Below are 23004 nucleotides of genomic sequence, written 5' to 3'. Positions count from 1 at the left end.
AAATCCTCTTCACTTGATTTCCTTCCTTTTCTTTTCTCTGACAGAAAATAGAGTGTGAAAGTGGAGTGGAAGACTGTGGCCGGTACCCTTCTGTAATAGAATTCGGGAAATACGAAATCCAAACCTGGTACTCCTCGCCTTACCCACAGGAATATGCAAGGTAATGGAACAGCCCAGAGGTATATAGTTTGAATGTCATATATCTGAGGAAGGGGAATTCTCGGTTCTGAAGTGGAAATTAGATGATTTTCAGGGCAAAATTTTAATAGTTGAGTCAAAGTGCTTCCAAAACTATTACTTTTTCTGGCATCTTTTAATAGTAGTATTCACTGTCGTATGTAAACTCCTTCTACTCCTTAGTCACACAGGCATTGTAAATTTTGCCTTTGAGCTTCTAAGATCATGCTTTCTCTGGTTAATTGGACAAATGTTGTTTGTGGATGAAACCAAATAAGGAGAAAAAACACTGGCCATTGTGAAGTGGTTGGTGGTTTCTTCTCATTGCCCTGTTTATTTTCCTAAGTAGGCCTGTTCATTTTATCTCTGATATCTGACATTTTGTTTTCAAGTTTTTTACAGAAATGTAGCCGAAGAAGGAAAAATTGAAAGAAAGTAGGTGGGGGTGGGTAGCCTTAAGAGACCCTTCCCCAAGTCTTAACTTTTAGAGCCATTTGTGACTAATTTGTTAAAAATGAAGAGAAAATAATTATCCTAGAGTTTTCTTTTGTCTCGAACTAAGATTAGCTGTGAAATTGTCTTGAACTAATATATCTAAAAATGGGTATCTTGTGAACAGATTTCTTCCTTCAGGTACATCAGGATACATTTTATTAGTATCTTCTGAAATGTTTTAGCCTACGAAGTTTCTGGTAATCACAAACTTGAGTTTCTTCTGGAGTAGATAATTGTCCTTTTCTCCACTGCGTGGGTGTCTGGCCCATCATCCCCTGGAGAAAATGGGGAGGGTGTTTTAGAAGATAAGTGGCAGAGTAAGAATCAGGAATCTTGGTTTCTCTTTCTAGCTGATACCACTTGACTGTGTGTTCTTGAACGACTTTTTAAAAACACCTTTGAGCTTCAGTTGGTATGGGTAATCATAAGTCATGTGCTCTGAGAGCTTTAGCTGACTTTCCCCCAAACTGTTCTACCCTTATACCCCAAAGACCTAGAAAGTGCTTCTAAACATTTTCTTACAATACTAATAGTATGTTTAAGTGTGTTTAGGCATGCATTTAAAATGTTATAATTTTAAAGGTGAAGAAAAACTCACCATGAGAGAGAAATCAGTTTGTATATCAGAGTCAGTGGGATTTGTAGAAATAAGATCTTTTTATTATTATTATTTTTTTACATTTATTGCTTTGTATATGTATATATAATTATGGTAAGACTTTAATGTTACCTCGTCCATCAGAAATGCTAACCAAATACTAGGACTTCTCTGCCTTGTAAACACACAGATCGTTTTTAAAAATAATGAATTCACTTCCCTCTGAGTAAAAGATGATTACAGTTATGCCACTGACCATATATACTATTGACAATATGACATTACATTTGAAATATGAAAAATACTCATGTTTACCTGACAGCAGGCCGTCCTTACTGTTGATTTTTCAAGTAGCGTTTCCAGGTCTGAAAACCTTTTTTTCTGTACAACATTTCTAAGGAAACAAATGATTTGTTCACAAAATAATGGCAGCGAATATTATTATATTGAAAAATAATGTAAGCTTTGTATAATCTCTTTACTATTGGCTTTTAATTTTCTATTTTCAAAACTACTACTTTCAAATACTGTTGTATAACCTTATAATGACTTGGAGAAAATTGAACAACATTTAATATCTTTTTCCTAAACAATATAATCAATCTGATAGATTCTTTGATTTTAAAATTTTAACAGATTACCAAAGCTTTACCTGTGTGAATTCTGTCTTAAATATATGAAAAGTAAAAATATTTTGTTAAGACACTCAAAGAAATGTGGATGGTTTCATCCTCCAGCAAATGAAATTTACCGAAGGAAAGACCTTTCAGTATTTGAGGTAAGCATGTGTAAATAAAAAAATTCAGCTTTTGAGACCTAGTTCTTCCCAGTTGTTGATTATGTTCTGATTTGTTTCTAGAAGGTGCACAGTATATTCGATTCTGGCATTCAAATTCAACTGCTCTTTAAAATATCTCCATGTTTTGGAATGTTGAACCATATTGAGCAACCCTTTAGGTTGACGATGAATTCCTACTTCATCACATTAACTTTTTTGTCTTCCCCCAAATCCCTGTCTGCACCAGATATATTCACCAGTGAATTTATGATCTTCTCAGCTCTTTGTAAATTCTACTTTTTTTGGCAGGAGAAATTAGCTTTGTTCAGCAGCTCCAGCCAATGTCTGGCAGGTGCTCACTCTTCCAGGGAATTGAACAGCTGTACATATCTCCTCCGTACACAACCACCTGTGTTTCCATCCATTTCTTGGCAGGGTGGATAATCCTTTTGGTGAGACCCCAGCAGATGTTGAGACTGCCTCCCTCATCTGGGTAGATAGCCACCCTTGGAGAACTCTTCTGTTCGCAGGAACCGCTTGTGGCCATGTGTCTGTCATTGTAGGTTCCTAAAGACATTCTGTGTTTTCAGAACTGACTGAGTAGCGGAAGGTCTTCGCCTGTATAATCGTTTCATTGTTCATTCGCGTTCTGCTGTCAGTTTCAAGGATCTAGCTTAGCTGTGTCATTTACACCTTGAGGAGACCATGCCTTTCATTCTTGCATTTTCTCAGGGATTTTTCATTCTCTCATTTATTCTCGTTCCTCCAGTTGAGCACTTCCATTGCCCTGCCTAATTCCCTTCTCTGTTACCCATCTCGGTGCATTGTTTTCATGCATGGGCGCTCAGAACAAGCCTTCTTTGCACAGCAGACATGATGTCTTTTTTTTTTTTTCTTTCTCTAAAATACAGTTTTACTTTATTGAGTTGTTCAGACTGAAATGTATTATTCTGCCCCACATTTCACTTTAGTTCTGGTGTATAACATCTTGGATGATATTTAATATAAGGGAGGGTCATACACAGGTTTCTCTCATTGACGAGGCTACCTCTCGCAGACAAGCCAGAGCTCGCCACCTTTACCAAAGGCCAGTCAGAGAACACAGCAACTCCAGCTGTGTCTTGGGAGTTTTTTTAAGAACCTCTTCCTGGTTGTATCAGGCTCTTTTGGTAAACTTGAAGGAAAGGGCATCGTTGCTGTGAAGATTTAATGATACATTAGTACTTCCGAAAGGTTAGGTGCAGGGTTTCTCAGCCTGGGCACCGTGCACCTCTCAGGCTAGATAGATCTCTGGCATAGCGGGCATCCTGTGCGTGGCAGGCCGCTCAGCAGCATCCCTAGCCTCCGCCCACTCCGTGCCGGTGGTATCACATTGCTTCCAGCTGTAACAAGCAAAAGTTTCTCCAGACACAGTGTCGCTGAGGAGGCAAAATTACTCCCATTGAGGCCCCCTGGGCTGAAGGAAAAGCTGAATGCGAGCCATTTAGTTCATTTCAGAATGTTACTCAGTCAGCCCCAACCAGGTGAGACAGCAGAGCTGTTCTCATTTGAGGCTTAGCTAATGTCAAAAGATCAACTTTCTTATTGGCTCCTTCCTTCATGCCTTGGATCCTTTCATGAAACCAGAATGAAATGAAAATCACTGTCTCTTTGTTTCCCAAAAGACAAAACACATCGTTGCCTTTAAGTAACCATGAAGTAAATCAGCATGAACCTGCTTGTGGGGTTTAAGCTCTCATGAATCCTGGGAGAGTCTTCTTGGGGATAAAGGAGTCAGTCTTGATAGTCTGGTAACAAGGGTCTGCTGTTTCTAGACAGGTGATTTTGAACCATCACCAAGATCAGAGGGGGAAAAGTGAAAAACAAATTAGTAAAATTTATGCATAAAAATATTTGAAGGAATTGGATTTATCTATGCCAAGGTCACTATTCCAGAATCCAAATCAAAACTTAGAGGACAGCATGTAGGAAACTTTTCTTTTAGCAGTTTCCTAAGTAACCTTTACAGTAAATGAAGTATAATCATAAATTAATAATTTCCTGTCTTTATCCCTCTTGAAAGCATGCGTATTAGACCTTACACAGCTGATAAGAGTTTGCTTCAGCATCGTCCTCTGTTTTTCTGGTTCATCAACACCAACATTTCCTTTTTGTAATGTATTATCATTTCTGAAAGGACCATACTCTCAAATACATAAAAACTTCCTTTAATTAAAGAGAGAATTGTATCCTCAGTGTCTGTTGCCCATATTTGATTTTGTTGCTATGCGTGGGACCTAGGTTTCATCCAAGGGAAATAGTTATATGAAGTCTAAAAATAATTTGTGCAATATGAGAACCTGTATGGTCCACAGGAGACTGGAGAATGGTCAAGTTCATTGTTACAGAGCTCTGGTTAGCAAATATCCATTTCCCCTAAGAATAGTGCTAGAGAAATTCTTGAATCTGCTGTGCTTTTGGTTTTCAACAAGTAACTACATTTGATCAAAGAAATTGGCATCTGTGCCTAGCCTCCTGTCTATAACCATCAGTATCACAGCTTGATTCTTTTATTTTGAAGAAAAGTAGACTGTAATCATGGTACTTATTGTAGGTTGAAATTCATCTCACTTTCTCTGTAAGTATTCCCAACATAGAAATTTTATCTCTTCCAATTATATTTAAAATGATGCTTGGGATAAAACCAAAATGGAATCTGCTTTTGCTAATCTACACTTCTGAGGAATCAGAATAATACTGTTCATTTATTTTATTTTTACATGAAGTCCTTTTGAAAACAACATAAAGTTTAACTTACTTGAGCAGTATTTTGCTGTGTTTACATTTCTTTAATTCAGACTTACTTGGTTCAAACAGAGAAGACATGCCTGATCGTTTTTTTACTTGTAGTAAATTGCAAATAAGAATGACTCTTTCATTAGTGGTTTCGGCTTTCTTCAGGTAGCTTAAAGAGATTGAAGCTAACTGGAATTGACCCTAATTTAAGAGAAAAAGTGGAATTCTTATTTGCCAAGTGACAGCAGTTTTTTGGTTCACTTTATACTTGTTTAATGGGGTAGTTCAATCTTTCAGTTTGGGATTTGGAAATAGAATTGTATACTTCCCAAAATACCATGTAAAAATAATTTTATATTGAGCGGTATTTTTATGTTAAATAATGTTGTCTGTTTCTCTTTGCTAGGTTGATGGGAATATGAGCAAAATTTATTGCCAAAACCTTTGCTTGTTAGCCAAGCTCTTCCTGGACCACAAAACATTGTATTATGATGTCGAGCCATTCCTTTTTTATGTCCTTACAAAAAATGATGAAAAGGGCTGTCATCTGGTTGGATACTTCTCTAAGGTAAAACAAGATCCAGTATGACCTTCATTTTCTTATTCAAAATGTTTTTGGTAGAGCCTAGTTCTTCGAACAGGGTTTTTTTCCTTCTTCTTCTTTTTTTTTTTTTCCTATGACTGTAATTTGAATAAGCGATACATATTTCTGAAAAGCTCAGGTTCTTGTTTAGAGCTTATTTAAAACAAAACAAAACAAAATGGTAAACATCATGCCTAGAAAGTGTGTAAAGGACCTCAGCAGGGTTTGCTGCCTTTTGACTTTAAGCGACCATGTAGCATTATAGTTGCTGCCTTGCAGACCACCTAGCATCTTTGATTTTTTAAATGTTAAGCTTATTTCCCTTGCCCCTCTCTCAGTGGTGTCAACCTCAAGGTTTCAGCATAGCATAGCATTTAAGGGATGGTCCTCATTTCTCCTCACTATATTCCCTCTGCGGTCATCAGTGTCTCACTGAGTTGGAACGTTGGCATTTGGACACTCAAGGTGATAAAATGATGAGGTTTACTCTTTTGTCTCTTACTGTTTATGCTTTGTTTTAAGATCTAAAGCAGCCTCACCTTTAGGAAACCTAAGCATCTCCAGCTGTGAATGTAGGGAAGCCCTTGACTCACGGAGTAGGATATAGTTTGTCTTTTATACTCAAATTCCTCGGTTCAAAGGTTTTTGATAATAACTCATATGCAATAAGGAGAAACTGAGTTTGGAGATAGTTTAATGTGCCAGGATGGTACTTTTAAGACTTCCATGCATATAGTCAATGATCTGAATCCTGTATTGTATTTATTTTGTGATACAGTTTGCGTATTAGGCGGTAAGTGAAATTTATTGAATCTACTCTTGAATAATGTAAATGGGGTGCCTGATGGAAGTGTCATTTTCATGGAATATCAAAAGATAGAGTATACATGAAGGTCCTTTGCAAACTGCAGGTTTTCTGTATTTTAGAATCAACCCAGAGGTCATATACAAAAATATGAATAAGTTATAGCATTCATGGGAAACAGCCTTAATATTTTAATACACATATACACAAAAAAGACGAAAGTTAATTTGTACATAACAGGTTAAAAAGATGATAGAGAATTAACACAATAATAAAAATAAAACAATAAATAGGAAATCTATATGATGTATAAAACATCTTACCTTTAGTATAGGTTTATAAAGCTCGTTTTCTCCAATGAGTTAAAAAGAATAGTGGTCATGGGACACCTGGCTGGCTCATTTGGTAGAATATGCAACTCTTGGTCTCAAGGTTGTAAGTTTGAGCCCCACATTGGAGATAACTTAAAAATATATATAGTGGTCATGGTTATTCTTCTTAGAAGTTAGAAAATGGTATTTTTGGGGGTGCCTGGGTGGCTCAGTGCCCCAGGAACATGAGTTCAACCCCACATTGGGCTCCATGCTGGCGTGGAGCCTACTTTAAAAAAAAAAAAAAGGAGAAGAAGAAAGAAAGAAAGAAAATGGTGTTTCTTTACATGTGTCTGTGTTTAAATGTAGATGCTTAATGGTGCCTGCTGTCCTTGTCTCAAATTGGCCTTTGGGTCTGCAGTTGATGGTGAACCTTACAGTTTCAGTCTCTGCCTCTCTTCTCCCACGGGACCCAGCATTTTACTTCAAAACTTTTCTCATTTTGCAACAGTTTCCTTTCACAGCATGGCAGCAACTACTGTCGTGTCTTACTGTACATGGAAAACTCAATTCTTTGGGAGTGTAGTAAAACAAAAATCAATCTTAAAAAAAACACTTTAAAAGTCTAGATACATGCAAATTAAACCATATTTTAATGCATCAATTGGAGTGTGAAGGACTATGGCCCTTTGGGGTTATACTTAAACCAAATTCTGGAGGTTACAGCTAGAGAATGGCCAAGATGATCTAGAAAAGTTCACCATAATCATTACATGCATTTGACTTACCAGGCAGATAATAGAGGACTCTAAACAGGAGGGAAAGAGAGAACAGTTAGTTTATCCATAGATTAGAATTTAGCTGCGGCAATGTGTGTTAAAGGGTGGGAGTTGGAGGGGAGGGGAGGGTTGGGCTGGCCTGCCAAGTTAAAAGGTAGGAATAGTTTGGGACAGAGAAAAGAATGGCATAAAGGATGAATCCTTTCAACTTAGCATACATCTGTTTTTAAAGAAAGTGACACATTTGTCTGACTTTGCCAAGAAGACTAATTATTTGAACACGCCTCTGATGTGCACGTCCATTGACGGACACTCCAGTGTCTTAGGGATAACTGACAACACGTGATTTCTTCCTCCTCATTTCTTAGCAACTCCAAGAACAGCTACAAGTGTGCAAATGTTGGGAGCATCTTTTTCACAAAGAAATCTCTAATTCTGCCCTGTAGGGTTTTTTCCACAACAATTTCCTGTGATATTTCTAATAGGTTCATTAAAGATCTGGGCGTTCTGAAGTCATCCTTTTGTGTGGTTAGTACCATTTGTGGTCAGTCTTACTTGTGGTTTATATTTGGCCAGAGCATTCACAACCTTAAAAGCCTTTTCCAGATCTTCTCTGTACAGGCTTTGGCTGCTTCTGTGTACTCTGAATAAAATATTACTGCTCTGATGCCACATCCCATGAAAATCGCAAATTCTTTCTTAACTATATGAACTGTTTCCCACCCTAGTCGTCCCAGTCTCTCTCCTGGTTTCATACTGTTGGTAATATTTTGGCCTCAGTTTTGTGTAGAGGCTTTGGGATTTCTTACAGCCTGGACTTTTTGTTTGGTTTGAAATGCAGATTAATTATTTCTCTAGCTTTTTACTTTGATTTTTTTTTAATCCGTAAGATACATAAGTGTATCTGTGTAGATCTACTTATTCATACACTGTTTTCATTTCCCTGGGACATTTGGTCAAAGGCAGAAGACAGATTGCTGTCAAAGAGTTTAAAATTGTTTAGCAAGGTAGCGAGCTCCGTCTTAACCTTTCCCCTCTGGGTGACTCTGTGGATGTTCATTCCCCCCCCCCATCTCTCCAGTTGTTTGAGCAAGGAAATCATTTCTTGCATACTCTCTATGTTCTATTTCATTTGGCTCATATTTCCTTGGATTCTATATTCATATTTTATGCTACCAGCTTTCAGGCATAAAGGCATAATTGAAAGGCATGCCTGGAGTTGATGGTTTGTTGTTAGCTGATAGTTTGATCAACACAGTGGGACTGTTCTGCTTGGTCCTGACCTAACACAGGGGTTCACCTTAGTGGACTGTTGTACAAGGATGGTGGCAGGTGCAGGGAATTGCCCACTTCAGCAGAGCTCTGACATACTTGATCTGTTTCTCCTTCCCTCAGGAAAAGCTTTGCCAGCAGAAGTATAATGTCTCCTGCATAATGATCATGCCCCAGCACCAAAGGCAAGGATTTGGACGGTTTCTCATTGATTTCAGTAAGTGAAGTGCTTTACTTACTTTCATGACCCAGGGAGCTGATGGCTGTTAAAAGAAAGAGTAACACATAAAACTTTATTTAACCTACTTTGTTGTTTTTATCAGTAGATAATAGGCTTTCTCTTTATATTTACATAGGTTAGAAAATCTTCCTCACGTGAAAAATTTACTGTTGCTCACTTACTGTGCTCTAGGAAATTGAGTCTAGATTGCTTGGCAGTGTCACTAGCTCACAAAGCCATTACCCCGAATGAACCTGCAGAATTGCATTCCATTCCCTGGCGCTCATGCTCATTAGCACCAGAAGAGGCAATTATTTGTGATTAGAGCTAACGGAAGTATTATTTAAAAGGATTTTCAGCTTTCTAAAATTTTACCTATAATCTTATCAGTACTGGGCAAGAAAGGGATATTTCTGCTTAGAAAAACAATTCTTTAGGTGGCTTATCCTTTGAGACTTTCTAATAGAAATAACTTCTACTTTATTAATTTCCCCTTTTTGTTATGGAAATTATATAATGTTTTTTGTCTAGAAGGTTGCCCAAGAAATGGTTTTTATGCATATTTGTATCTTCAAAGTCTCTTAATTAAAATTGGAATGACACAGTGAAGTAGACACAGGATAATATAAAAAACATAGGTAGTTTTTTTTTTCCTCCTTGTTTATATTATATGGGGTGTGTAAATGGAGTGCTAAGGTACATTGGAAGAATTCATTTCAAAATACCCAGATAACACGAAGGCTAAGTATCCATGATAATAGTAATTTCTGACCATGAAAAACCTGTCACTAGGAACTATGTGCTTTATTATGAGATTGTAGTTTGTCTGATTATAAACTGAAAGAAGGAAAATTTAGGAAATTGTATATTCTTCCTAAGGTACATCAAATGCAAAAAACCCCCACAATATAAATGTGCTCAAGAAAAAACATGAAGAAACAAATATGCTGTGTCCAGATCTATATTACTAGATACTACAATTTATTGTTGGGGTATAAAATGACTATACAGCAGTTTTAGACAGATGTGCACAGTTTGTCGCCATTGAGAATATTGTTCTTTTTTTGAAGTATTACTTATTGACTGTTTTCAGTTAACATTTGTAGTTGTGAATTCATTGTCTTAGTCTTACCCTTTATTTTCCTGATCTAGTTCTCCCATGGAGGGCCATCTTACCAGGAGGTCACTGTTACTATTTTGCAGAGGTCTAGATGTAATTGATTCTATGGGCAAATCCCTTTTTTGTGTGTGTGGCCCCCATTTAGAAGTTGTTCATAAACATTGTGGTTTCTGATGTACATAGCAACAGTTCAGGCCTTAACCTTTGATACTTTTAGCATCTGCATGCCTACAGAATAAGGTAAACTCCAGAGCTCAGTATCCAAAGCCTCCTAGCACCTACTTCCAGCTAATTTTTTTAGGCTTTTTCATCTGCTAATCTCTTTTTCCTCAGATATTCTGAGCATGTTTCCATATTTCCATTCTTTGTCTATACAGTCCTTTTGCTAACGTGACCACTTCCTCCTCCTCCTTCCCCAGCCTCCATGTGTTTAGAATCCTACCCATTGTTAAGAGCCAGCTCAGGAACCTCTTCTGTTTGATCCTACCTCCTGAAGATTCATCTCGTTCCCTTCTTGGCTCGATATCTCTGTAGCATAGCGGTAGACTTAACGCCTGCTTTAGTGGTGATAACTGATGTGTCCTACTTCCAACTGACTATAAATTCCTAGGATACTATCTTCTTTGTTTTCAGTAGGACAGTATGATCAATAATCTGCATTTGATTTATTTTCTTGATTTGAATGGAATCTCCAAAGTGATAACACAGTACTGCTCACAATGATTTTCTACCTAAAATTTAAAAAGGGACTACTGCTTACTGGGTTAAAAACCAAGTCTCTAAATAGATTAGTTCTTATTTGTATAGCATGATCTGATAGTGAGGCCTTTCACATAAGAGGACAACCCAGGAACAGAGTTCCCTTCAAATGCTAAATCTTTGTGTTAACCGTTTTAGTGAGAACTGTATTGGAGTCTACCCAGTATTTTTAAACCAGAACTTTGGAGCCCATTGGAACCATTGCTCGGGCCATCACGATGAGTGCCACCCCTTAGGGTGTGTCTGGGTAGTACAGTGCTGAGGGTGTAATTTTTTAGATTTTCTCTTTCCTGTACCCTTGACATTGCCCCTGTGCTGGGGTGGGTAAGCAATGTGGTGAATGATTTGAGTAAACTTGAAAAGGGCTTGGTGTTACTCCTTCATAGAACAGGAAGCTGGGAGAAGAATTTTACAGTACTCAATGAAAATGGAAACTGGTGTAAACCCAATAGAAATTCAATTAAAAAAAAAAAAATCCTTGGCCCCAAAGGTTTTAAAAGAGATAGAATAGGCTGCTGAAAAAATTGATAGCATCTCCTTTGGAGTTGCTTAAAATAATAGTAGATAATATCTTTCTAGAATGATTTAGATCCAGCCTTGCAAGGTAAGGAGATAAACCCCATGACCTCTCATAATCCTCGTCAACCTCATAATTCAGAACGCAGGGCAAAATAGATAACCAAGGTTACTGGTTTTCTAAAATGTGCTGGTTTTTTGTCTTTTTTTAAGGGACCTTTTAATGGTTAGATTTATTTTATTTCTGTTTTGTACATGAGCCCGAGGATCTTTTGGTCAGGGGATGTATTTCCGGTAATTCAAATAAAGTTGGGAAGGAGGAAAATACTTTGTTACTTTATAGTTAGTACCAATTTAGGAAGCTGAGACAAGAGCAGTGGGAAGAGAGCTATCGCTTCCCAGCTGCCCACTTGCCCGCTGGATTGGAACCATGGGTGCCATGCACTCTGAAGTGTGTGGTGTGTATATAAAAAACGGCAAATCCCAAAGCTCTGAACACTGTTCTCCAGCAGTGGTCATCCATGGGACTAGATGCTGCCCTGGGAGCAAGTTGTTGTCTTAATCTTAATGGAACAGCCTGCCTGGGGTTTGCGGAGCAGGGCTCCCCAGGAGGTCATCTGCAGAGCTTGGCCCAAAGTTACTAAATGATACCAACTCCAGCGCGCTCATAAACCATCTCATGGGTTTTGTGACTCTTTGCTCAGAACCTAAGTAGGTAGTGTGGAAGGAGTGACTGTCAAGGTTGAAGTTGATACCCCATTGTTTCTCCTAGAATCTGAGATTCCTTCTCATCTCCATCTCTGTCTACACACATGCACACGTGCACACACACCCCATACCCCACAGCCCAGTCATGAGTTCATACTAGAACCTTGCATTCCAGGTCTGCACCACCACAAGGTTTTATTCTGTCTCTCCAGCAGTGAGAACTCTGACTTCCATTATCCACAGTGTACTTCCTGATGTCCTCAGCCCTAGATCACACACTGAGTACTTTCAGAATTGCTTACTCATACCACCACCTAGAAATCAGGCCTCCTAACTAGAGGTCAATATTTGTATGTATTTGTTTGTTTTGAACAAACAAATGGGGTGTATTTAGTCAAAATACTGTGTTTGAATGTTACTTCGCTTAGTTTTTTTTTTTTTTTAATTTCCCCCCCTTCAGTGTGGTTATGTCATTCATTTGAAATACAGTTAGGCTTTCTTGCTTCCCTTTGTTGGCCACTTTAGTTTTTCCTGTGTCCTTGGTGTTTTGTCTTCGAAACATAAAACATATTTTCAGAGTTGAAACTTTATTAAAGGGTGCCCTCGGGGAAGTGTCATTCCCTTCCGCCATTCCCTCTACCCATCCCCAGTCCTTTCCTGCATGTCACTGACCTCACTGGTTTTTCATTTGTCCTTCCCAGGGTTCTTTTTATGCAAAAGAGAAGTGTATTCTCTTATTTCTTCTCCTTTCTTACTCACAAGGGAGCATACTGTAGATAGTCTTTTACATTTTGCTTTTCTCCACTTAATAATACATCCTGGAAATCACTCCTTACTACTTCCTAGAGATCCTCTTACTGTGTTCTGGAACCCTCCTAGGTATAGGAATATAGGATATTCCCCAATATTTCAGTTTTAAAAGTGCTGTAGTGTTGGGGCGCCTGGGTGGCTCAGTGGGTTAAGCCTTTGCCTTGGGCATAGGTCATGATCTCAGGGTCCTGGGTCGAGCCCCACATCGGGCTCTCTGCTCAGCGGGGAGCCTGCTTCCCTTTCTCTCTCTCTCTCTGCCTACCTCTCTGCCTACCTGTGATCTCTCTCTCTGTGTCAAATAAATGAATAAAATTTCTTAAAAAAAAAAAAAGTGCTGTAGTGAGTAGCCTTGGGCTTATTTTGACTGATACGTACTTATGTAGCAGGTTTGGTTTATTATATATGCTTTTAGTTGTTCAAGACTCTGCTTGGCTGGGCAGTAGATAAGCTGATAATGAATTGTCTTTTACTCAAGCCTGCAGAGCCAAAAGCCTGCCTGGGGAGCAGGATGTAAAACCCATCCTCCGCAGCTGACCCAGGAAAGCAAACTGATTCAGCAGTAGGTTGCAGAACATTGTTCCAGGTGGTGGAAAGAAGGTGGCATCATTAACTTATTCATGTGTGTGTTATTAATGCATTTATTTGATTCTAAATTGGATACCAGAGGAGGATAGTGAATGAAATGTGACTTAATTCATTTTTTTTTTAACCTGTTCATGCAACCTTTGTTGCTGGTGGGGGGAGAGGTGTAGTGGTGTCCATCCTCGTTTGGCACTCTACCAAACACCAATGACAGAAATGAAGAAGACATAGTTCTTTCTCAGTGGTCAAGTTCACTGAGTCAACAGTTGCTGGATAGTATGTTTGTGCAGTATATATTAGAACTTATAACAAGTTGAATGAAAACATTCCAGACCAAGAGAATCTGAATCATGACCATGTGAGGAAACATGTTAGATGTTTGAGTAACTGCAAAAGAAACTCCAGGTAGATTCAAGATTTAGATGATCCGAGGTGCCGGGGCAGTTAGGTGTACAGCTCTTGCTTTCTTGATTTCAGCTCAGGTCATGATTTTGGGACTGGGAGATCAAGCCCTGCATTGGACTCCATGCTGGATGTGGAGACTGCTTAATATTCTCTTTCTTCCTCTGCCTCTCACCCTGCTTGCTGACTCTCTCTCTCTTTAAAAAAAGAAAGATTTAGATGATTAACAAAAAATGAAAACACAAAAACTTTTAAAATGTAGAAGAAAGGATATGCAATCCTCTGATCCTTGGATGGTCAAGGACATCCTAACACTAAAGGTTAACACAACGAAAGAAAGCACCGAAGCATGTACAGATGGCTTGACTATATAGAAAGGTAAAATGTCTATACAGTAAGAAAATTTTTTAATATTTTAAAAGCAAACATAATGGGAAAGATGTTTGCAACAAACATGACAGGCAAAGCTTTGACAGCTATAGTATTTAAACAAATATTTAAAAGGAAAGGTTTGATCGTGTTAAAACATAAACCTTAATAGAAAAATGAGCAGAGGACATGAATGCAGAATGCACAGAAAAAGAAACTCTTTGGTGGCAGCAAGGTTGCTGACATTTGCTGAGCACCTACTGTGTGCCAGCCACTCTCCTGAGAGAGCTGACTCATTCAACCTTCACAGCACTGGTTGGCAGCAAGGTTGCTGACATTTGCTGAGCACCTACTGTGTGCCAGCCACTTTCCTGAGAGAGCTGACTCATTCAACCTTCACAGCACTGGTTGGCAGCAAGGTTGCTGACATTTGCTGAGCACCTACTGTGTGCCAGCCACTTTCCTGAGAGAGCTGACTCATTCAACCCTCAGCACTTGTTGAGACATTTTAATCTCGTTTTATGGGTGAGGAAACAGGCCCAGCTAGTAACTACAAATGGCACCGCTCTGGTTTTGAGTCTGAGCACTTAGGCTCTAGGCCACATTGCTCCGAAGTCTGTCAAGTACAAATGGCTAATTAAAATGAGAAAAGGAAAAAACCAAAAACTGTTGGTGATTTAAAAATGAAAATTCAAATAACTGCAAGATTATAATTTTTTGGCTACCAAATTAGCAAACACTTTTAAATATAGCTAGATCTAAGTTGACTTACGTGGGCTCTTGTATTTATACTGGAGGAGGTGTAAATTGGTAGACATTTTCCAGAACTTTGATGGCATATATCAAAAACATCAGAAAGAAATTTATTCTAAGGAAATCAGTATACTTTCATCAGTGTGCATTAATTTCATATTTAATGTAACATGTTTTGTGTTAGTTTTTTAAAGAGTGGACTTTCCTGCCCCTTTCACCCCATCCCCCAATTATAGCAGTATAAACCCATAGTAGAAAGTTAGAAAAATACCAAGAGAAAATTAAGTCCCCCACACTTCTGTTACTCAAAGAGTTAATGTTTTGGTACAGTTGTCTGTCATGGTGTCATTGTTTATAATAGAAAGAAAAAACTGAAACCCTCTCAATATTCAAAAGGAAGAGAGAACCATTACCCTGAGAAAATTACGGTATATCTATATAATAGAATATTAGCTGTTAAGAGTTAATATTCTAGGGGCACCTGGATGACTCAGTGAGTTAAGCCTCTGCCTTTGGCTCAGGTCATGATCTCAGGGTCCTGGGATCGAGTACCGCATCAGGTTCTCTGCTTGGCAGGGAGCCTGCTTCCTCCTCTCTCTCGCTCTCTGCCTGCCTCTCTGCCTACTTGTGATCTCTGTCTGTCAAATAAAAAAAAGAATTAGTGTTCTAAAGAATTTTTAATGAAATAGGAAGATGGTTATAATAAATACATGGTTTTTAAAAGTTGTATATATGTATGTTCTCAATTACATAAAAAGTATGTGCAAAGAAGGGAAAGAAACACACTTTCAGATTATGTCTAGAATTAGAATTACAGGCAGTTTTTATTTTCTACTTCCTACTTTTTGCTGTAAAAAGTGAAGAAAACTAGGAATCCATGAAGGCCTGACCTAGGGGAGTGGCAGCAAGGACATGTGGAAATGAAGCAGGTATTTTCCTGTTCTGCAGCAGGTAGAACTCTGCCCAGCACCTCTGCTGCTCAGTCAGTGCTAGATGAATGGATGAATGAACGGAACTTGGAAAGGTAGTGAGTGTGGCTTTGGCTGTGTTACCTTCACTGTGATCATGACCGTCCATGTGCAGTTTTCCCTGGGAGTTTGGAGCTCAGCGGGGGAATTCATTAAAGGGAGGCAACCGTTGATATGGATGAGAACAACCGGGAGAGCATAGAGAGACAGAGCTGAGGATGGAGTCCTTGAAGTTACAACGTGTTAAGGGCTAAGAGGATGAGGACGTTATCAAGACAATTGAAAAGGGTCCAAAAGTAGGAAAAGAATCAGGGGAGAAAGAGGTCAGCATTGCAACAACAGTCTTAATCCCAGCTGACCTTTCTGGAGCACTTACTGTGTGCCAGGCATTGTCCCCTGAATCACGCAGGTTAATGTGCTCCATCCTTGCAAAGACCTTAGGAGGCTGGTTACTGTTATCACTTAGAAACCTGTCCAGAGTCACTCCCCAGCCAGTGTTCAGCGCCCCAGAGAAGAAGATTAAGAGACAGTATAAGAAGTATACTTTGAAGGACCATGGTTGTTGTGGAATTTTAAAAAAGTGAATTCTGAAAGCTTAACCATCAAGGGATGGTTTAACCATCAAGGAACCTGGTTTGTTTGTTGTTGTTGTTGGATTTTGTTTTTGGTTTTTTTTTTTTTTAAAGATTTTATTTATTTATTTGACAGAGAGAGATCACAAGTAGGCAGAGGGTGAGGGGAAGCAGGCTCCCTGCTGAGCAGAGAGCCTGATTTGGGGCTCGATCCCAGGACCCTGAGATGATGACCTGAGCTGAAGGCAGAAGCTTAACCCGCCGAGCCACCCAGGCGCCCCTGGTGTTTGTTTTTTAAACTACAGAGGCTGGAGCACTGGTAGCAAGAAGGCCAGGGAGCAGTGATGGGAAAAACAAAAAGTGATATCCAGACGGGTTAATGCAAATTTGGAGGGCATTTGATGAAATTCCAAATTTCTTTCCTAATTTAATCAAACATGCTAATGAGAATTACAAGAATTCTAAATCTTAACTTTCTTCCTTGTTTGTTTCAGCCTTGGCATAACCTTGGGGAGGGTTTTATAAAGGGTAGATGACAGTGGGTCCAAAAGTCTACAAACTTACACCTTTGGTCTTCTGAGAACTAGTACATAGCCAGTAAGTTTATCAGTTACATACATTATCCGTTAACTGTACACTTAAGCATTTTTAAAAATTAGTGTCTGTTTATTTGTAGACTAATGATGAAAGTTTGTAAGCAGAATCAATTCTTGGCTTGCTTTATTCAGTATTAAAATACCGGGCAGGGTCTCAGGATTGTCTTTTATGAAATAGAACTCGAGAGGACATAGGAGTGATTGAATGAATTAGGACTTGCAGGAAGTCCTGTTTGCGGACCTTTTCTGTGATTTCGGTTGAGGGGTTTCTCTGCGGTTTTTGTGAGAAATGTATACCATTTAAGAACTAAGTCTATGTTAGGTGAGTGCTGCTGCAAGTTGAGTGCGGATGACCCAGTTTTGTGCCTACATGTTAACGACTTTGGTCACCTTGTTAGTGCAGTCAGCAGTGTCCTTTGACTTCTCTTTTCTTCAAAATGCCACACATATACACACACATACCTGGATTTAAGAAAAATAAGGTATATAAGAAACTTGGGAGAAAAGATGCCTCTTGGTACCATTTAATACCTAGTTTCTTTCTCACTGGGAATTAGTGGGTTAATGTTCCACACCTTCATTTTTTTCTCCCTTTCGGTTCTAAAGACTGAGTTCTCTCAGAGTCCAGGCCTGTCTTTCCTTAGCCTTCTTAAAACTCTTGACTGGTTTCCTGAGGAAGCACTCCTTAGAACAAGGAAACATCTTCTGAATGGTTTCCCACTTCCTCCTTCTCAGAGCTCTTCTAGGTCCATCAGACAAAATTAGAAAGAAAGCCACATACTTCATCTCTACCTAGAAGGATGTGCTGTTCGGTGGGTAACTATATCCACTCCCTCAAAGAGAGAACAACTTCTTCCCCTGTATCTTAGATGCTAGCCACTGGCTTAAATGTTGTAGTATTTGATATCTAAATTCAGGAGGAGTACGTGTCATAGCAGTTGAGGTCGTCCCCTAGTAACTTGCAGTTTTAATAGTCTGCCCTCAACAGACTATTTTAAAAGGGATGCCACTTAGAAACTTTTCAAAGCACAATTTAAGTAAAACGTTGGGATTTAAGACGAGGGCTGTCTGGGTTGCTCAGTGGGTTAAGCCTCTGCCTTCGGCTTGGGTCATGATCCCAGGGTTCTGGGATCGAGCCCCACATCATACTTTCTGCTCAGCAGGGAGGCTGCTTCTCCCGCTCTATCTGCCAGCCTCTCTGCCTACTTCTGCCTACTTGTGATTTCTCTCTCTAATTAATAAATTAATTAATTAATAAAAAAAAGAATTTCAGACTACTTTTTTTTTTTTTTTAAGAATTTAAGACTACTTTTAACCAGAAATTTAAAGTTGTTTCATCCTACCTGAAAACTTTTTTGGAGCAAATTTTTTTCTTCTTTTTTAGAGATTTATTATTTATTAGAGAGAGAGTGAAAGAGCACAAGCAGGGGGAGCGGTAGAGGGAGAAGCAGGCTCCCGGGATAAGCAGGCTCCCCGCAGAGCAGGGAGCCTGATGGTGGGACTCCCAACGCAGGACCCTGGGATCATGACCTGAACTAAAGGCAGACGCTTAACCATCTGAGCCACACAGATGCCTTGAAGCAAATTTTTGATACTGACAGGCCTCTCTCCAGTTAAATAGGAATTTTAATTTAGGAATCCAGTTGGTTGTATTCTAGTAAGGCCTGTTTTCCCCAACTGTTGGTAAACTCTAAGTTGCTGAGACTGTATGGGTGTCACGAACTTCTTTCTGACAGCAAGTTGAGAATAATTTTAGGGTGAGCACATTCTTTCCAGGAGCTGGTCCTGGCCTGACAGGTACCGGTGACACATCCCACCTCAAGCGTCTCTGGGCATCACTGCCCTTCCCAGCAGGTGACCTGGAATGGTTACAGGGACGTGTAGATAGCACGACCTTCAGCCCCATGGTGGCCAGAACTCTGGTGCCTGTCACCTCACTTTGAGCAGTGTCATCCTTTACCCAGGCAAAACATGTGAATTCTGTCTTCTCTGTGACGGCGTAGAGTCCGGGAAGCGCGCACTTGGGGCCTCCGTTCTCCCTTTGGTAGGTTGCAGTGTAAGTAGTTCGCTTTCCCCCATTTCTGAGCCCCACAAGCTGAGCATCAAAGGTTTTGAGGGACCATGACAATGTCTCTTAGGGACATGTTATATGACCGAATCGCTGATTCCCTGTAAGTAAAGTGAATGAAGGAGCTATAAATTTGACATGTGGTATTTATTTCCTTATTGCAACTTTTATTTAATAGTTTTCTCCTTTTTCAGTGGCACCGACTATTAAAAAATGCTAAAGGCTAAGCAAGTGTAGAGTCACTTAGAAAGTTGCATGTGTCTTTTGTATATTTATTACTTATTGCCCATTTCCTTCACCAGAAGTAAGATTCCTGAGGATAAAGACTTTGTTCTCGGGGGCAGTCTCACCTCCTGGGCGAGCCTGGCACTTAGTAGGTCCTTATTATTTGTTGACCAAATGTTGAATGAGTTACTGTGGGAAGAGCTTCTTTTCTTTTTTTTTTTTTTTTTTTTTTAAAGATTTTATTTATTTATTTGACAGACAGAAATCACAAGTAGGCAGAGAGGCAGGCAGAGAGAGGAGAAAGCAGGCTCCCTGCTGAGCAGAGAGCCCGATGTGGGGCTCGATCCCAGGACCCTGGGATCATGACCTGAGCCAAAGGCAGAGGCTTTAACCCACTGAGCCACCCAGGTACCCTGGGAAGAGCTTCTTAATGTACTTTCCTCACACGTGATTCTTCTGAAGAGTTTAATTTTGTTAGAACATAATCAGTCAGCTGTGGTTTACTTACTTCCAAAAGATGTCAGGTGCGCCCTGCCTCCTTTTGAGGGCTGGTGTCTTTGTTCAAGCTCAGCTTCTATCTTAGGATCATTTAAGCTGTGTCAGAAAGAAGATTGCCATTATCCACTGTAACCCTTGGGCGGAGAGATGAGAGCTGTGACAGAACTCACATTTACACACAGTTGGTTGAAGAGAGAAGCTTCTCTTCTCTTGACTTTCATCAGATAATTCATTTCTTCATGCATTTATTTTGGAAGAAAAATTCCAACTTCCGTGTTAAGGAACCGTCAAGAAAGCTTTTTTTCCCCCTGTGCAGAGCTCTCCCGGCAGCTCTCTCCGGGTGAGCACAGCCCTGGCAGTCATTAAAGAATAATCAGTTATGCTTTTAAAATGGGGCTCAAGTTCTTTATTGTCTTCTCTGGGATACCCTTCCCACACCTCCACCGTGACACTTGCGGAAACACTGGACCGGCAGCTGTGTCCTCAGACTTCCGGGTTTTGGAAGACGTGTTTTGACTTACAGAAGAATAAATATCATGGTGATATATATATTTAATAGGATTCTAGTTTATAATATAATAAGGAAAATGGCTACTTTTCCTTACTTTCTTGTTATAATGTGTTGTGCTAAAAGACTTTGTCATGACTGTTTTATGACATTGGGCTGAAGTGCAGTATATTTTAATATGTTGAAGATAACATCAATGTTGAAAATTGAGCTCTCCGTGATTTATTCAGAGGTTGACTGTTACCGAATGCATAGAAATAAGTTGCATGAGGCAGTGCAGCTAACGATTTATTTATGTATCTTTTTTTTTAACAAAGCTTGTCATAAATAAGAGCAAATAAATAGCTCTTATGGAATAGTTTGTATTCATTGCTTCAATGAAAATGTTGTAAATAAGAAACATACGGCCTGTAGCTACCGTTTCACCTTACATAGCTTAGAATTTTTTCAAGATTTGGCAGGCAGGTGGATTGTTTTTACAAATCTTTTTGTCTGTTTGGATTTCTGACACTGACCGGCATTTGTGGTGAGTCATTTTGAAACCATACTACTGGGCAAATTCTGTTCACATAATTAGTTTGGGAAAACCTGTCTTTAGCCGAAAATAGGAAGCTTGACAGCACTATCATGGGGGTCAGGCTGGCCCACTGCTGAACTCCAAGCCGTGAGCACAGTGGGATACACATAGTAGTTGAGCCAAAAAAGGGTCTGTCGTGGGAGTAAGTAAATAAGAGAATGCCTACACCTTATCAGCGCTCTTCTGTGTGTCCCCCACAGCACCTGTCACAGTCACCTCACTGGCTTAGGGCAGCTGATTTTTGACCTGAGATCTCTCCCTCTGTTTTTTGCCCTTCTCCATTCCCTGATCACTTCCTTCAGTAAACATGTTTTATTTACACGGACTCTGCCAAGGACTGGCCTAGGTGATGAGACCGTAAGGATAAAGGGTCCCGGCCTTGCCCCTAGGCTAGTTGGTGGTCGGCACACGGAGGATTCATCCCAGGCACACGACACTGCATGTTTCGGTGAAATACAAGGCTGTGCCGGGACAGAAGAGGAAATGACTCCAACTCTTTTCCTTTTCCCACTTCAGGTACATAAGCAAGGGAAGCATGTTTCCTAAGATCAAGCATCTGTTCTGATCGGTTAAGATGAGTACTATACCTGGTTTTGGTTTCCAGGGAACCAGTCCCCTCAAACATACTTCCCAGCTTTAGTCTTAACATTTGCAACACAATATCCTAAGATAACGTCCTCTCCTGATGGGATTTCTAACCAGCAGCTGATTTTATAATTTCAGGTGTCTATGAGGTAGTATTTTTTTCCCCACATCAGTTTGTTTTGGGTAAAGCAAGAGATTTTTCTCTCATTTGTTTAGAATTCTGGTAGGAAAATACTAGTTAGGAATCTGATTTTTTTTTTTTTTCCTTCAAGCATCAATTTGTGGTTAGCTTGTTTTGACTCTAGTATTAGTGGTTTAGTGGTACATGTTCATGTTTACTAATACAAAAACCTCTGTTTTGTAATTATTTCTATTGAGTCCTCCTTTGGGTTAACATCATAGAGGAGCTCCTTTTTTTTTTTCAACAAAATTGTTTTAAATTAAAGTTTATGAAGTGCTTTAAAATAGTTGAGTGGATTAAAAGCAATTCAGTTATGCGTGTAACTGTCCACGTTGAAAAAAATACACAATGTGATTATATAACAAAAAAATGTATTGGTGCAATCTTCAGGAAATGTGTTACAGGTAGACCTCACTGTACACAACATATTTGCATATGTCCTTTTGGGGGGACAGGTTGAATCATTTAAAAGGATGTAGAGAGTGCTTTCTGTAAAAAGGAGTGTTTGAACTGTTTCTTCTTTCATACTGGATAGCAAGGAGGCAAATACTATTACGATCTTTTCAAAAGGGCTCAGAATTTAACTTGAAGAGGCTCCCACAGGACAATAAATATAACAGTAAAGACAACAATTGAAACTCACAAAATATTTAAACTCACACATTCATAATAACACTTAAATTTAGAGGATGATAGGGACCAGTTCATTATCCTAAAAAATGGATAAATAAATCATTTAACTTGCCTCTCCCATATGAACTGTACCACTAGGTAAACAAATAGTTAATGAGGGAAAACATCTTTTTATAAACATATTCCAGCTAACGAATGAAATGAAAAGAAATGAAATGATAGAATTAAAACATGGCTGTTTGGGGTGCCTGGGTGGCTCAGTTGGGTTAAAGCCTCTGCCTTCAGCTCAGGTCATGAGCCCAGGATCCTGGGTTCAAGCCCCGCATCGGGCTCTCTGCTCGGCGGGGAGCCTGCTTCCGCCTCTCTCTTCTGCCTGCCTCTCTGCCTACTTGTGATCTCTGTCTGTCAGATAAATAAATAAAAATCTTTTTTTTAAAAAAGTGATTTTTAAAAAAATAAAAATAAAACATGGCTGTTCTGCGATTCTGCCAATGAATTAACTGATCTAGACCTTGAACTTCAGTAGCAGCAGACACTGTGGGAAGGGACACAGCCAGAAATTATATGCTTCCTGATCAAAGGATAAACCATCACCTGTAGTTTTGCTAGAGGATGGAACCTAAAGTTTCACTGAGCTTCTGGATCCAGCTGCCATTCTATAGGAACACAGAGGAAAGAGGAACAAACTGAACTGCGTCATATGTATGCAATCAGCAAAATCCAGATTATGGAAACCCTGTAGGTCAGATAGCCCCAGTTCATCAATAGATAAATGATAAGA

General features: G+C 39.4%; 1 protein-coding gene across 5 annotated transcripts in view; it reads left to right on the top strand.

Annotated features, from left to right (window-relative positions):
- The window catches only part of KAT6B (lysine acetyltransferase 6B), a 188790-nt gene that overhangs the window by 143135 nt on the left and 22651 nt on the right, over nt 1-23004 (top strand). For all 5 annotated transcript variants that reach the window (XM_059169836.1, XM_059169835.1, XM_059169834.1 and 2 more), the window contains exons 10-13: nt 45-160; nt 1907-2048; nt 5230-5391; nt 8697-8790. In XM_059169836.1, the coding sequence (XP_059025819.1) occupies nt 45-160; nt 1907-2048; nt 5230-5391; nt 8697-8790 (514 nt within the window). The remainder of the gene's footprint in view (nt 1-44; nt 161-1906; nt 2049-5229; nt 5392-8696; nt 8791-23004) is intronic.

Source organism: Mustela lutreola, chromosome 4 (assembly GCF_030435805.1).
Source record: "Mustela lutreola isolate mMusLut2 chromosome 4, mMusLut2.pri, whole genome shotgun sequence".
NCBI classification, from domain to species: domain Eukaryota; kingdom Metazoa; phylum Chordata; class Mammalia; order Carnivora; family Mustelidae; genus Mustela; species Mustela lutreola.
The sequence above is the reverse complement of the archived record's forward strand: the minus strand, read 5'-3'. Positions and strand labels throughout refer to the sequence as shown.